Genomic DNA, 14,810 nt, shown 5'->3' with positions numbered 1-14,810 from the left:
CTTGGAATTTGGCTGCCATATTAAATTTTTGCGTGTGGCCAGCGCCCTTTTCTGATAGAGGGAACTTTAAAGAGCACTTGTGCAAAATTTCATGCTTGTTTCACTATCTGAACGATTCTTATGAAATATGCAATTATCTGCTGCACTATTACGGCTCCACGGGAAGTAAGGTCGAACCTGCGAGATTGTAAGCATTGAAACTTATCGCATTGAATATAGGAATTTAGGCGGGACAAGTCTAGAATTACTCTTCGTTGACTGGAACCTTTCTTTGGGACGCTGAATAGTCTGCCCTGAAATTTCAGATGTCTCTCTTTCTTTATTGCCCTCTTTATTAACAGATCTTTCACAAAGTCCTTCAGAGCCTTGGAGGGTGATTGATGGAACCTGATCTGGGGAGGACTTTTGATCAACCCCACCCCAATTCTTTGGAGACTATGCTCTGGGCCCAGGGACTGAAGCTCCACTGGTCCCGAAAATGATACAACCTCCTGCCTACCTGAGATATCTCACTGTGCGGGAGAGGGCCTGCCTCCTCTAGATCCCCTGCCTCCCCTTCCTTTGGAGGAGGAGCGGGATGAACCTCTACCTCTGAAGTACCCTCTAGCTCTCGTTCCTTTTGCATTTTGGATTGACCGAAATGCTCTGGCTTTCGTAAGAGGCATTATAAGCAGGGAGGAAACGTAAAAGGGGCAACGAGAGGTTGATGGGCTAGTTGAACCAGCACATACTGAGGTTGAGGCTGAGGTTGGGAGGTTGAGGATGTCCAGGGCCGGGGACCTGGACGGCCTGCAGTACTGTCTGAGTCGGGAGCCGTTTAAATTTCTTGAACTTCTTCCCTTGTTTAGGGTGAGTTCCGGCGGGCTCAGATTGTTTCCTCTTGGAGGACAAACCCCAACGGGAGGCGGAGACTCTGGTTGGCCCTAGTTGCCTCTGCTAGGACTGCATCAACCTCTTCCTGAGGGAATAGGTTAGCTCCCCAGATGGAGCTTTTTATGAGCCTGTTAGGCTCATGACGGATAGAAGCTGCCGAAAGATGTGCTTCCGGCAGTTCAATCGGGCCTTTACAAAATCATAGAGGTCCTGTTGGAAACTTCCCAGGAAGATTTCGTCAACACCTGGAAAAGAGGATCCTTGCAGTATACCACTGCGTCGCCTCTGCCAAAGTCAATGAGTTTAAGGACCTACTAAGTCTGTCCTTAGTGTCTGCTTGGCCTTCAGGAGTGACTGGGATTCTGGGGAGTTGCTCGCTAAAGAGGTTAGAGGCGCAGTCAGGGTCCAGCCGGGTAACCGTAAAAAAGGTATCCGGGGTTGCCGCCCAATACTGGGAATCTCCGGGTAAGACCAGTGATGTGGGATCTATCTCCCGGAGATGAGGAACTGGTTTGCCCTCCCGCAAGCTTGGTTGGTGAGGAGGCAACTTTAGAGGTGCATGGAGTGGGAGGGCTTCCCCTAGAGAGAACATGGTAAAGCACCTTTTGCCGGAGTGAGCTTTGTATTCTCCGCCTGCCACTCCGACAAGGTCCGTGTACAAGGGCTGATTGGGCCTGGTCCCTCGGGAAGATGACTGTCTCCTTTGGGACCTTATCGGACCGGATCAAGCCTCCTCTGTAAGCCTGGCATATCCTGCATAGGGGATTTCAGGTTTGGAGGAAGAATTCCAGTTCTTCCAACCTCGAGTGCCTAAGCCCTCAATAGTGAGAGTACCCTCATGTTGGGGGAGCAAAGAGGGTCAGGCGCCAGGGGTTCCCTTTATCGAAAAGGGGCAGGTTGGAGGTATCTGGGATGGAGAAGGGTTTGTTGGCGCTCCGCCACTCATGAACCCGGAGATCAAAGTCCTCTGTGACTTCATCTCCTCTGATAAAGGAGAGCATAGAAGCGTTTGAAGAAGACAGCTGATTCGAGAAATTGCGACAAGTTTGTCGTCAACTCTCTTGTCAAACTGCTTCATAAGAAGCTCAGCAAACGCTTCAGCGTCAAAGGAAGGAGGGGTGGGAGTCTCCTTACTATGCTTTGACCGTGCTCCCTTCCCAAAGTAGAGGCCTTGCCGTGAAGACGATGATGGGCTAGGGGCCGTGACATCTTTGAGGAACCTCGGGGCGGACCTTCTGGGATTTCAAGGTCTTTTCTTAACAGATTTAACCTTAGGGACGGTAGACCTTGCACCGTCCATAAGGCAAGAGGATTTCACAAATCCTCTGAAGGAAGAAGCAGTAGAAGAGGAGAACTAAATAATAGATCACCTGCCTCACTTACCCCCTTACCTGGCTGTTCCAAGTCTACGTTCATAGGCTCCAGGTTGAGGTTGAGGGCATAACGTCCTCCGCTACGATACATAAAGCAGCGACTTCTTCTTGGGAGGGCTGCGTCATCTCGGATCCCGGCGATTAAGGGGCGGCTATTTCATCCGCAACGGAAGTCGAGATCAGGCGCGGGAAAGAAGCGTTGCAAACGTCCTTGCAGAGGATGTAGGGTTTCCCTGCCCGGCGTTCCTCCTGAAGCCGCCGACCCAGGACTTGAGGGTCGATAAAGCGAGTCGGGAGCTGCGGTCAATCTGAAAAGGGGAGAAAGGAAGATAGGTGATTGGGCCTCCTAAAAAGGAGAATATGTTACAATTATCCATCAAAGACAAAATTGAGGATAAAGCGTTAATCCGGAGTGGAAGATTTTCTTACCGACTCGTCCAGAACCTGCTCGTAAAGGCGTAGCACACTTCACAACCGTCCGGGTGCCAAACAGTCAGGTCCCCACGTGGACAGCACAGCGGAGTGGGACCTGCAGACTTCATGCCCGCTGGCCTGGTTCAGCACAGCGGTGCACCCCTGCTCCTGACAACGCACCATCTGTAAGTTGAGCGATAAATGAGTATGCTAATAAGACCGCCGGAGTAGTGTCTTAGAATAGTAGTAATCAAAGTAGGGCCCCACGGAGTTAACCGGGGAAAAAAAAGGGCTACTGGAACAACATGATTAACTACCTAGAGGGACCGCCGTAGTTAATGTTTGAAGGAAGGTCCCAAAAGGATAGTTAACATATCATTAAATAACATTAAATATTGATAAATGAACACCCACATACCCACACCTATATATATACAAAAAATATATCGGATAGGACCCGAGTAAACCGGGAGATAAAGGGCCTATCGGATATGTAAAAACTCCCAAAGCCGCGGAGTTAATCCGGCACCAAGGGTAGATAATAATAAGTATGTTGTATGTGAAGTGAACAAAAACATCTGCGACTAGGGAAAGATTACTATAGGTATACTTTTTCCCACTTGGGGCGGAAGAGAGTCTTGTACTTAAAACGGTGATGGCGGAGGAGGTGTAGTGAACACCGTCCGACCAAACACCGTCCCCACCGGAGTGGGAAACAAGAACATCCGGCCACCAAGCAAAGAAAACACCAAGGTAAAAAGCTGGTGAGAGAAGATACTGGAAAAGGGTGTATATGAAGAGGACAATATAAGTGTCGTACCGTGTGAAGCGGCAGAAGACAGTCAGGTGGGATACTCCAACTGGCAGCTAGAACACTGTCTCCCCACCTGAGGTGTCTCGGATGGGAAAAGACGCGTACTGACACAAGAAGGAGGGGATGTATAGGCTATGAGTGTGGGACTCTGGTAGCGACCAGGGAGTGGGTAGGCACACCCGGGCGCCATGAGAATCTACTCCTCTCTAAGATCGGACGAACATGACTGAGCGATATTGAAAGAGTGGAAGAGATGGAACACTCAAAGACAAAGCAAAGAAAGGGATGGGAAACAGGGGTGTGGGAGCACCCCCGGTCCCTACTGTAGTCTCGAAAGGAATGACCGGATAAGGTCAGGGTGAGAGAACAGCCAATCAATGCAGAGGGAGGGGTATAGGCTATGGCGAAAGGAAAGGCTAAATCTCGGCCTTGGTAAGATAACATATAATGAAAGCTAACCAAGGGTGGGAGAGGGAGGGGGGAAAGGCGATAGGCGAGAGAATGTGTTAGGAGGGTAAAACATGAAGTGGAGAATAACCCAAAGATGTGGCTCGGAAGGAGGAGGCAACACTGAGGAACCCTCGTTATTCCAGCTAACTATTAGTACTGTAAAGACTAAGCGGAAAGGCCGAAATAGGAAGAGGAAAAGCGTCAGCCCCACTCACCAACCAACGCCACATAAAGGGAAGCCACCATGAATCCCCTACACACAGAGCTCTTTCCTGGCCAGTAGAGGACTGCCAAGCCATAGCCTAGGCTAACCTTACCCAGCTGGGGACTGGGGAAGGAAGCCCAGGAGAAGTAACTACTCCACCAACTTACATGTAACTGTTAGCCTAGGCAAAATGAAATGATCTAAATAATCATAAGCGCATGTAGAAAGGAGACCAAGCCTCACACAAGCGATATGATTAGCGGAGGAAAAATGGCCGACCTTCCAGACAAAAATTTCTCAGATAATATCTGTAAATATCAAAGACATCAAATGCCGCTTGGCATAAAATAAGCAATTTAAGCATAAACGTACCATCTCAAACAAAACATCCCAACCCTGGAGGAAGCAATGTCCAAATTATAACGTGTATAACAAGGAATAATGGCGGATTTTGATAAGGGGAAACTCAAGCCTAAACGACAATAAAAGGACTCCCCCAGAGAAGGGTAATAAAATATATATATAAAACCCAATTGAATATATATATAATAATAAACAAAAGGGTATAAGGAAAGGGGGACGGGGAAAAAACCCGACCTAGTCGAGCCGACATAAGGTCACATGGCGTCGGGCGGTGGGAATGAGACTGACAATAAATCCCCTAATTATATAACTAGGGGAAATAGAACTTCTCAACCACCCAAATAAAACATAGAGATGGTACTCAACTTAGGTGATGAATCCAATGAAGATGCCATTGCTTGAAAAAACCAACAAAAGCGCACACGAGGAGAATCACAGCAACTGCTTGACGCGTGCTAAAAGTGGAATGAGGGTTTGGCTTGTTTACAGTCCGCGAGTGGTGTGGGGTATTAATGGCACCTCACTCGGTAGGACTTTTGACATTGGGAAGATTTACAGGGCGGAGGCCTGTGATTGTGACAATCTCACCCTTTCTCATACACGACTCCATACCATGGAGCTCGCAATTTTGGTAGTAACTCGGCTTAGCTTTTAGCTTTTCTCTGGTATATTTAGCAATAGCTTTACCTTGAAGTAAGTGCTGAAAGGTTATTTCACCGGCTGACACAGGTCGAGAAACCCAGAAATAGTTATAACAGTGATTTACTAATTTTAAAATATTAATATCAATGGAAACACGGCAAAATATCTATAAAATGATTAATACTAATTAAATAAATCTGTAATACAGAATAAATAAATCTGTCTTACAGAATGTTTGACAACTAATTAAGTTACCCCTATATACATAAGCATAGCCATTTTCTGTCTTAGTAGTGAAGTTATCCTGTTTTCTTTATATATGGGTAAAAATAAGTAAAGTTATCACTAATTTGCTTTTTTCAAAGAGCAACATGTTTATTCACTAATTACAGTATTTTTTCATATCGTGTTTATGACTAAATACAGATTTTTATGATAAAAATAATATACAGTGTACTTGCACTGTAGTAGTGTTATCTACAAAATCTGCAAATTAGTGAAAGTTCCCCCTTGGAAAAGTGAACAATATGTTCCGCAAACATCTGTGACAAAATGAAGTGCGAAAAAGTGAAGCATGAAAAAGCAGGGTAGCACTGTCCATTGTTACTTCAACTTAACGGACAGCTTGGGGGTCTGGCCTCTTAATAAATAACTAAATCACCTAAGTAAAACAAAAAACCCAAGACTGGGAGTATAGGGTACATGATACCCTAGTGCCAGTGTAGCAATCTTGTGAAAATGTGTTTCATTCTTCTGTTCTTTTGTTAAGTAGCATTATTTCATTAAAAGTTTTTAGGAGAGTGTTGTGAGCCAGTATATTTAATAATGAATACAGCAATATAGGTAGGAATAAAGAAATTTTTAAAGTACCACCTTTGACAGTGTAAAATATATCACTGGGTTCTTATATGCAAATCTGAGGTAGTTTCTGATAGGTTAATGTTTTATCCAGATACTGTAGACTACAAATATTTGTTCCTAGCCAAACTTTATAATACTTTGATATTACAGGTTTACTAAGATATCATTATGAGTGATATCCTTTCAAAATGCAATTGAACAATTCCTAACATCTTAAACCAAACATTATCCTGTGTTCACCTAACTCCAGTGGTAGTGTGAAGAGTGCTCAAATCCATACATCAGTACAGCAGATCACATACATACACACACACATTGATGTAATAGACAGCAGACACATATGCATGGACACACACACACACACACACACACACACACACACACACACACACACACACACACACTCTCTCTCTCTCTCTCTCTCTCTCTCTCTCTCTCTCTCTCTCTCTCTCTCTCTCTCTCTCTCTCTAGATTTTTTCATAAGAAATTTGGCTTTTTCTTATAAATAAAATGTAGAGATAAGCAAGCAAATGCACAATAAGTGTATAGTTTACCTTAATGTGATGTATATGTGTGTGCCTGCATGCACTACCATAAATGCATTTATTGTACTACATTAAGTTAATGTTAATAAATATTGGGTACCGTATAGAGAGGTCAGGGGCCACAGTAATCCGTAGTTTGCCTTAATGTATTTCATACATGTATGTAAACACATGAACGCTAAGTTTCCATACCAACTTTGCATAATAAAAACACAATTGTGTGTATGTGTAACTTTTGTTTTGGTTTTCATTTTGCAAATATAAGCCTTGTTGAAGTTATAAGAGGCATAGGAGGGGACTACTATGGAATGTTTTCTGCTATACTCTACCTGAGCTGCTTTTGTTTTCTCTTGTAAATTGCAGTACAAAGATTTTCCTGCAGTCTTAGTTGTCTGTTGTGTCTTGTTTTTTCTGATGTATTGTAACTGTATTTTTTAAGTAAAATTTTATATGTAAACACTTTTTTTTTTCATAATATTCCTTCAGAAAATGAAAAGTGGGATCTCTTATGCCATCAGATATGGTAGCATATGCATTGTACCTTAGTTTCTATATGTCTGCTGATTTTTGTACTGGACAGGTAGCTACAATTTAGCACTGTATTTTGGTATGTCTACATTAATAATCTAGTAAATGTATTTTGGTATGTCTACATTAATAATCTAGTAAACATTTGATGCAAATAATTGTGTACAGTATATGTACAGAGCTTATCAATGTTATTGTTTAGTGTAGTACAGTAAACCCCCCGTATTCCCGGTCTCACGATTTGCTTACTCACCTATTTGCGGATTTCTCTATGGAACATATATATGCATTATATGCTGAAAATCTGCCATTCATGATATTTTTCACTGAGAAATATTCACTAATTACTGTATTTTCAACTCATTTTCATGACTAAATGCACTTATTATGATAAAACGATTAAAATATGCTCGAGTTACGATAGTTCACCTTATGATAGTTCCATTTTGCAATGGGGTAAACAGTTAATACTGAAACGACAATACTGTATCTATGAAATATTTTTAAATTTCGTGCAGGTGCAGGCAGCACCGTACAATCAGGCAGCGAGAGAGACCAAATTACAATAGACCAACTTCCTTTCCTCCATCTCTTTGTCCCATCTTCTAGTTAAAAAAGTAAAAGAGAATGATAAAAGTATTGTTAGTAACGTTATACTCTTGCGTAAATGCGTACAACCATAAACAACCGATTGAGAAACTGTTGTTTTGCTTCACCGAATCGGATAACAACAGCTGTTTTGCTTGTATTTCAACCATAGTACGGTAACACACAATTACTGTGGGTTGTACAGTAGTACAAATGACGTTAAGTAGAATAGGACCGATATATTTTTACATTATACCCTTATTTGGTATGGATAAAAGATCGGCAAGGAAATATACCGCTAAATTTAAGCTGCAAGTTGTAGCTTGAGCTGAGAAAACAATGTTCAAGCTGCTAATGACTATAAATTATCATGCATTGGCAACATGGATGAAACTCGACCTTAATTAAAATTGGGGAGAAAGAACACATTACTGTTATTTTTACGCCGATAAACAATAAATACGTAAAGCTCGTAGTATGATGAAATCGAGTGAAAATAGCGAATGGAATCTTGATTTTGTTTTTACATAAAACAAACGCCCCCAAATGCCTAACGCCATCTATTAATGAAAAGATAGCTAAACTCACAACGAGACGTATTACAAGTTATATTTCGACTTGAAAACACTTCATGTAACAAAAAATAACCTTGCCCCATATAAAGTATCTAGAAATTCATTTGTGCTAACTTTATCTACAGAGGATGATGATGGCTACAAGTTGGGAGCTGAAAACAAGATGAACAATTCCTCAATATTAGAAAAAATTTATAAAACAAACTAAAACACTTAAGTGTTGAACAAAGCAAAGAATTAATTGATATGATCCAAAGTTTCCCTGAGATTTTTACAGACATTCGTAAGTGTACCGACTTGACAAAGCATGAGATAAAGATCAGAGAAGATGCTAAACCATTCAAGCAAAGAGCTTACCATGTATCACCCTTTCATCGAGATATTTTGAAAAAAGAAGTTGAATATTTGTTGCAGCACGGATTGGCAGAGCCCAGTTCAAGTCATTACAGTTTTCCTTGTGTGTTAGTGAAGAAACCAGATGGCTCATTTAGGATGTGTACTGATTATAGGAAACTGAATTCCATCAGTGTAGCTGATAATTATCCCTTACCTCTTATTGATCAATTACTTGATAATATTGGGCAAGCCAAGTTTGTTTCCAAAATAGACTTACTAAAAGGATATTATCAAATTCCCCTAGATGAGGATGCCAAACTGCTGTCAGCTTTCATCACTCCTTTCAGACTATATCAATATACTGTCTTGCCATTTGGACTGATGAGTGCCCCTGCAACTTTCCAACGAGTGATGGATCAACTACTAGGGTCAGTCGAAGGAGTGGGTGTATACCTTGACGATACTGTATTGTGATTTATTCCAATACCTGGGAAGAACATTTAAGGATTTTAAGGAAGAACTTCAAGAAACTACGAGAAGCAAGATTAACAGTCAACCTATAGAAAAGTGAACTTGGGTAAGCAACTGTTCAGTATCTAGGGTTCGAAGTTGGAAAAGGCCTTCTCGCTCCTCTTGACGCTAATGTATAGGGTATTCGTAAAGCTGCTCCTCCTACTACTAGAAAACAACTACAAAGATTTTTGGGCATGGCTGGATTTTATTGCCGCTTTTGTCCAAACTTCTCAGCTGTGGTAGCTCCGTTAACTGACTTAATAAGTCCAAAAATCAAGTTTATTTGTACCCCAGAATGTCAAGAGTTTTTTGAGAAAGTTAAAGCTATTTTAACTTTGAAGCCAGTGCTGCAGGCTCCAGACTTCAATAAAAAGTTTGTGATACAAGTTGACACATCTGATAGCGGAATTGGGGCTGTTCTTCTTCAGGAAGATGAATATCAAATTATGCACCCTGTGTGCTTCATGTCATCAACACTAAAGAAACATCAGAAGAATTATTCTACAATTGAAAAGGAGACATTGGCATTAATTACAGCCTTGAAAAAGTTTGAAGTGTATGTGAACCAACCTAATAGTGAAGAAATTTTAGTGTTATCTGACCACAATCCTATAACATTTATCAATAAGATGAAGAATCACGATCAACGATTAACAAGGTGGTCTTTGTGTTTACAACTGTACAATGTAAAGGTAAAGCATATAATGGGGAAAGATAATATTGTTGCAGATTATTATCCCGTTCTGAATCGGTGGATTTGAACCCAGGATAATTAATCTTCTGGGGGGAGGAATATTATAAGGTGTTATAATATATAAAATCATTCTACAAGTGCAATATGTATCTCTGTGAAAATTTTGATGTTTTGCTTGCAGATTCGTCATTTGTTGTGATGATGTGATTTTAAAATGTCTTTTCTTACAGATAAATTGTGTATCATGTAATTTTAAAATGTTTTGATATGTTTTTTCCATTTGTTCAATATGTTGTGCAGTATATTATACTGAGTGAACTCGAATTCGTAACATGACATGTTGTAGAGTGAGGGAGAGATATTTTTTGGAACCTTATCGCTTAGCATTTCCTGTATTTGCGCAGGTGGTTGGTGTGAAGGGAGAAAGGCTGAGGCCCTCTTGTCTCATCCCTGATGAGTTTGACAGCTATCGGCAAATTGCATGTTACATATTTGTTCTGTGTGCCTATTCTGAATTTATTATCTTGGCCTATGTCTATTATGTTTTCATAATCTGAGAAAGAGAGAATGAGTAAGTGAGAGAGATGAAGTTTGTATGCTGACAGCGAGCCAGTTTTGGTCCAAAAGCACTTCCTTCTGTTTGTTCAGGTGTTTGAGTGAACAAGGAAATGTTGATCATTGATAAGAGCCCTGGCATATTTCCTTCTGGGCCTTAGAATGCCCTGTATGTATACCGTACATGTATACCTGTATGTATAATGTATGCACACTTTATGTATCATGTATTCTGGGAAGGCTTGAAGATAAAAGAGCAGTACTGAACCAGCGTCAGGCAGTCAGGAAAAGGGGTTCATGGGATAAGCTTCTCCCGCTCTCTCTCTCTCTCAATAATACCATTCATGTATAAGGGTGTTATACTGATTGCTTTCCTGTTTGTAAAAGTTTTGTTAAACTCACCCAAGAAGTGTATACATTTTGTAAGAGTGATCCAAGGTGTCTATGTTGTGCAAGCATTGTGTAAAGTGTATAATGGTGTAACACTGGTAAAGGTAAAGTGATGTTTACTGGTTTTTATGTTAAGAGTTAAAGTGATGGTCTAGGTAAAAGGGAATTATTATTTTGATAAGAGGTGAATAATATCTCTTATAGTGAGTTGTAATGTGTCATGCTGCTAATTATATATCATTGTGTATGTCATTGTGACTTGGCAGTGCTGTCTTTGAGAAAGTCTTAGAAAGACGTGTTTAATTTTTTTTAAAAAGTGACAGTAATCTTTTGAAAGATTGATGTAATCTTTAAACATATTTTTGTCTTAGTGAAAGTGCTGTTGGTATATTTCCATTTTTGCACATTTCATTCTTATGTGTCTGTGTCGTCATATTACTCTAATTTTATAATGACTGTTTTACAAAGTTTTGTGCTGGTGATTACTTGGCATTTTGTTAGTGCATACTTATTATTGGTATTTCAGAGAATATTTATATGGATTCCAGTCGGTAATATTTTGGTGAACAAAATCTTATACTGTTATCAATTAATAGTAAATCTTTTTGAGATTGTGAACTCTGCATATAACTTTTGAACTTAGAAATAAACCTGTTTGTTTAAAGTTTTAAAAGCCCAGCCTTTCATTTTGACCACCAGTAATTAGAGAAATTAATGAGTGTGCAAGGTAAGTGATATATCTGTTTGTTCACCTGAGACTTATCTAGGTGTAACAGAACCAGAGGAACCTTTATAGTGTTTGTTGAAGTGATGCCCATTTTCCACTAGTCTGTTTATAGCTTGTTGGTTGTTACCTCACCCATAACTTGATAAAGTTAGATTGATTTTCTCAAGTGATAAGTAAGTTTTATGGGATCACTGTACCTTTAGAGTATTCAGTCTTAATATATTTGTTATGAGGCTTCAAGTATCTGGTTGAAATGAGGTAACTTTTTGGTATTATTTGTGTAATAACCAGGTGCTTGATCACTTCATGACAGTATATATATATATATATATATATATATATATATATATATATATATATATATATATATATATATATATATATATATATATATATATATATATATATATATATATATATATATATATATATATATATATATATATATATATATATATATATATATATATATATATATATATATATATATATATATATATATATATATATATATATATATATATATATATATATATATATATATATATATATATATATATATATATATATATATATTATATATTATATAAATATATACATCCAAATTTGTATTGTGGATTTTTTGCTATCGTGAGATTTTGATGTATTTGTTATTTTTATTTTTGTTGTGAAATAAGGATTTTCTGGCATATAAAAATTAAAAACAGTACAGTGGTACTTTATTAAACATTTCTTATGTCGAACATTCTGTTTTTCAACCCCAAAATTTTTTTGTTTATTGAACAAATATACTCATACTTCGATCTGACCGATTGTCTTGTTTATACTTATATTTGACAGCCTACTACATACTACAAGAAAAACTGTATTCAAATGTTTTTCCTTTATAATATATAGTTTAATGATAACCATATTCAACAAAATGAATAATAGACTAAAACATATCACAATAAAATTTAACACAGAAAATGAACAAAATCACAGTGATGCACAGCTGACTTGAGACAGAGGGAGGGAGCATTTATATTGTTGAGGAGAGAAAAAGAGACAGTGAAAACATAACTATATGTGCATAAAAGCACTAACAATTCACATAAAGGATATAAAAGAAGGGAATTTCACAATAAATTTAACATAATGATACATTATAAAAACAAGGAGAGGGAGGGGATGGTTGTGGGTTATTGGGTGGGAGACAGGGGTCCGCTTCCCACTGACTTCCCAGCTGGGCTTGGAATATTTTTCTCTTTCACTACATTTTGTCCGTTTCTTTCTGTTACACTCGATTTGCCCAATTCACTTCTTTTTGTTTCAGTAAAATACCTATCGAGTGACACTTGCTTTTTATGATTCTTTAGCACTGTAAAAGTAACTCGTCCCCACTTCATGAAACCCAGCTTCTGCACGCTTTGGATTGTTTGTTTAAATGACTTCCTTGTGAAAAGTTATTTGATCTCTCTTTCCTTTTCTTACTTGCGTTCTTTACTTATTACTTATTTGTTTGCAAAATCCTCATGTTTATTAGATAATTTTAAATTCTGCTGTTTGCCAACAGTAAGTAGATGTATTGCGGCATAATTAATCTCCTTCTTGCACTCAAGATCCAAGTGTAAACACGTCGATAATCATACACACGTGAGGGATTGTTTTCACATCTGCTGAACGCTGATTACTCTCTCTCTCTAACATACATGTACACAGACACAACCACACACACACATTATCGATCCCTTTGATTATCTCTGCAAAATGTGAGGAAGATTGATTTTGTTATCAACCTTTGCCTACTGCGACCATTTCAGTTTCCATGAGGAGATCCTGTCTCGCCATTTTCACCAAACAGTTTGTAATTTTTTTTTAAATTACGGTTTAAGAGAGTAGAAAGTGTTTTAAGTGCATAGGAAGTGTTTATAAGAGTGTGGGAAAGGGTAATAACGGTGTGGGAAAGGTTTATTTATAAAGCTTTAAAATATATAAATAATAAAATAAATAGCCTATAAGGTCTTTACTTTGCAGATTTTCGTCTATCACAGGGGGTTCTAGGATCTAACCCCTGCAATAGGTGAGGGACAACTGTATATATATGTATATGTATATGTTTGTGTGTGTGTGTGCATGCTTTATGTGCAAAATCTCATTTTGCCTAAATCAATTTCTTTTTGGTTTTCCTACAGCAAATGTGTCAAAGAAGTGGAAGCCAAGACCGTGATAATACATACAACTTAGTTAATGATGATGCTGTTTTTCAAGAACTTCGATTAGCATTGTGGCATGATTCCCCAGGAGTCTTTGGTAACATATTTTTGGGTGAAGTCAAGATACCTATGAAGAATGTTTCTCCTTCACAAGAGCATAGTATGTGGTATGTACAGTTTAATTCATTAGTATCGTTTCTCATCAACAGGGTAAATGTCAGTGTTTTAACTCCATAAAGAGAGTGGTTTGTGGAATGGAGTGCAAAAATCCATTGATCATAATTTTCTTTGCCTATGTAGAATAGACCTGGCTACGCTAGCTTAATGAGTGGAAAGGAGAAAAGTTCTGCCATGCATTCCTAGCTTGTAGTCCTTAACATATCTAATTTTTCTGTGATTTGAATTCATTGGATATATGTATGGTATTCCAAGTCTAAAAGCGGTCTTCCCTACTTTTGTAGTGAAGTTTCTTTCAGCACGTGTTTAGCTATGGTTGCTGTTGTGTTTTCTAGTTGCATCTCCAGTGTATCCCTCTGAGTAAACACTTTTTCTCTTTAGGTATTCATGAGCTCCTTTTTAATTCTGTGTCCTGACTTGGATTGTTTCGATTGTTAGTTTTATCATCTCTCCAATATTCAATAATGGCCAGTATATTCAGTCTCTGTGTATTTTCAGGGTAAGTCTTTGCAAATTTATTTATGATAGTGAACTATAGGTGCCAGCTTCCAAGTGTATAGGACAGAACGCAGTGAAATAAAATAAACAGGATTAGGACGATTAATGGGCACTGGATGGTAAGCCAAAGTCAAGAAAGGACAGTTATTAGCTGAAGGTAGCAGAAATAACTCATAAAATACCAGGAAGTAACGCACAAAATGCCAGGTATCATCTGTTGTGGATAATAGAAGGTGAGATGAAAATGCACTAATAATGGTAATACATCAATGATAGGAGATAGAGCCCACCTGTTCTGAGTCTTTTATATTCTGTCTTTGTGCCAAGGAGCAATATTCTGGCTGAGATCAACTATAAGAGAATTCTTTGTAATTGGTTGGTGTGTCTTGTGGACCCCTGGGGGACCATGAAAATGCAGCTCCTTTCAGGACTCACAGCGCCTACCAAAAATAAGTCTATCTTATGTCAAAACCTGTTATATGTATTATAGTAAT

The 14,810-nt window shown here is 38.7% G+C and overlaps 1 protein-coding gene across 6 annotated transcripts in view; it reads left to right on the top strand.

The window, feature by feature from the left end:
* RasGAP1 (Ras GTPase activating protein 1) overlaps positions 1 to 14,810 on the top strand; it is a 933,257-nt gene that overhangs the window by 328,879 nt on the left and 589,568 nt on the right. For all 6 annotated transcript variants that reach the window (XM_067084371.1, XM_067084369.1, XM_067084372.1 and 3 more), the window contains one exon: positions 13,621 to 13,808. In XM_067084371.1, the coding sequence (XP_066940472.1) occupies positions 13,621 to 13,808 (188 nt within the window). The remainder of the gene's footprint in view (positions 1 to 13,620; positions 13,809 to 14,810) is intronic.

The sequence above is a fragment of the Macrobrachium rosenbergii genome, chromosome 41, assembly GCF_040412425.1.
Source record: "Macrobrachium rosenbergii isolate ZJJX-2024 chromosome 41, ASM4041242v1, whole genome shotgun sequence".
NCBI classification, from domain to species: Eukaryota; Metazoa; Arthropoda; class Malacostraca; order Decapoda; family Palaemonidae; genus Macrobrachium; species Macrobrachium rosenbergii.
Note: the sequence above shows the minus strand (reverse complement) of the source record. Positions and strands in the feature narration are given on the sequence as shown.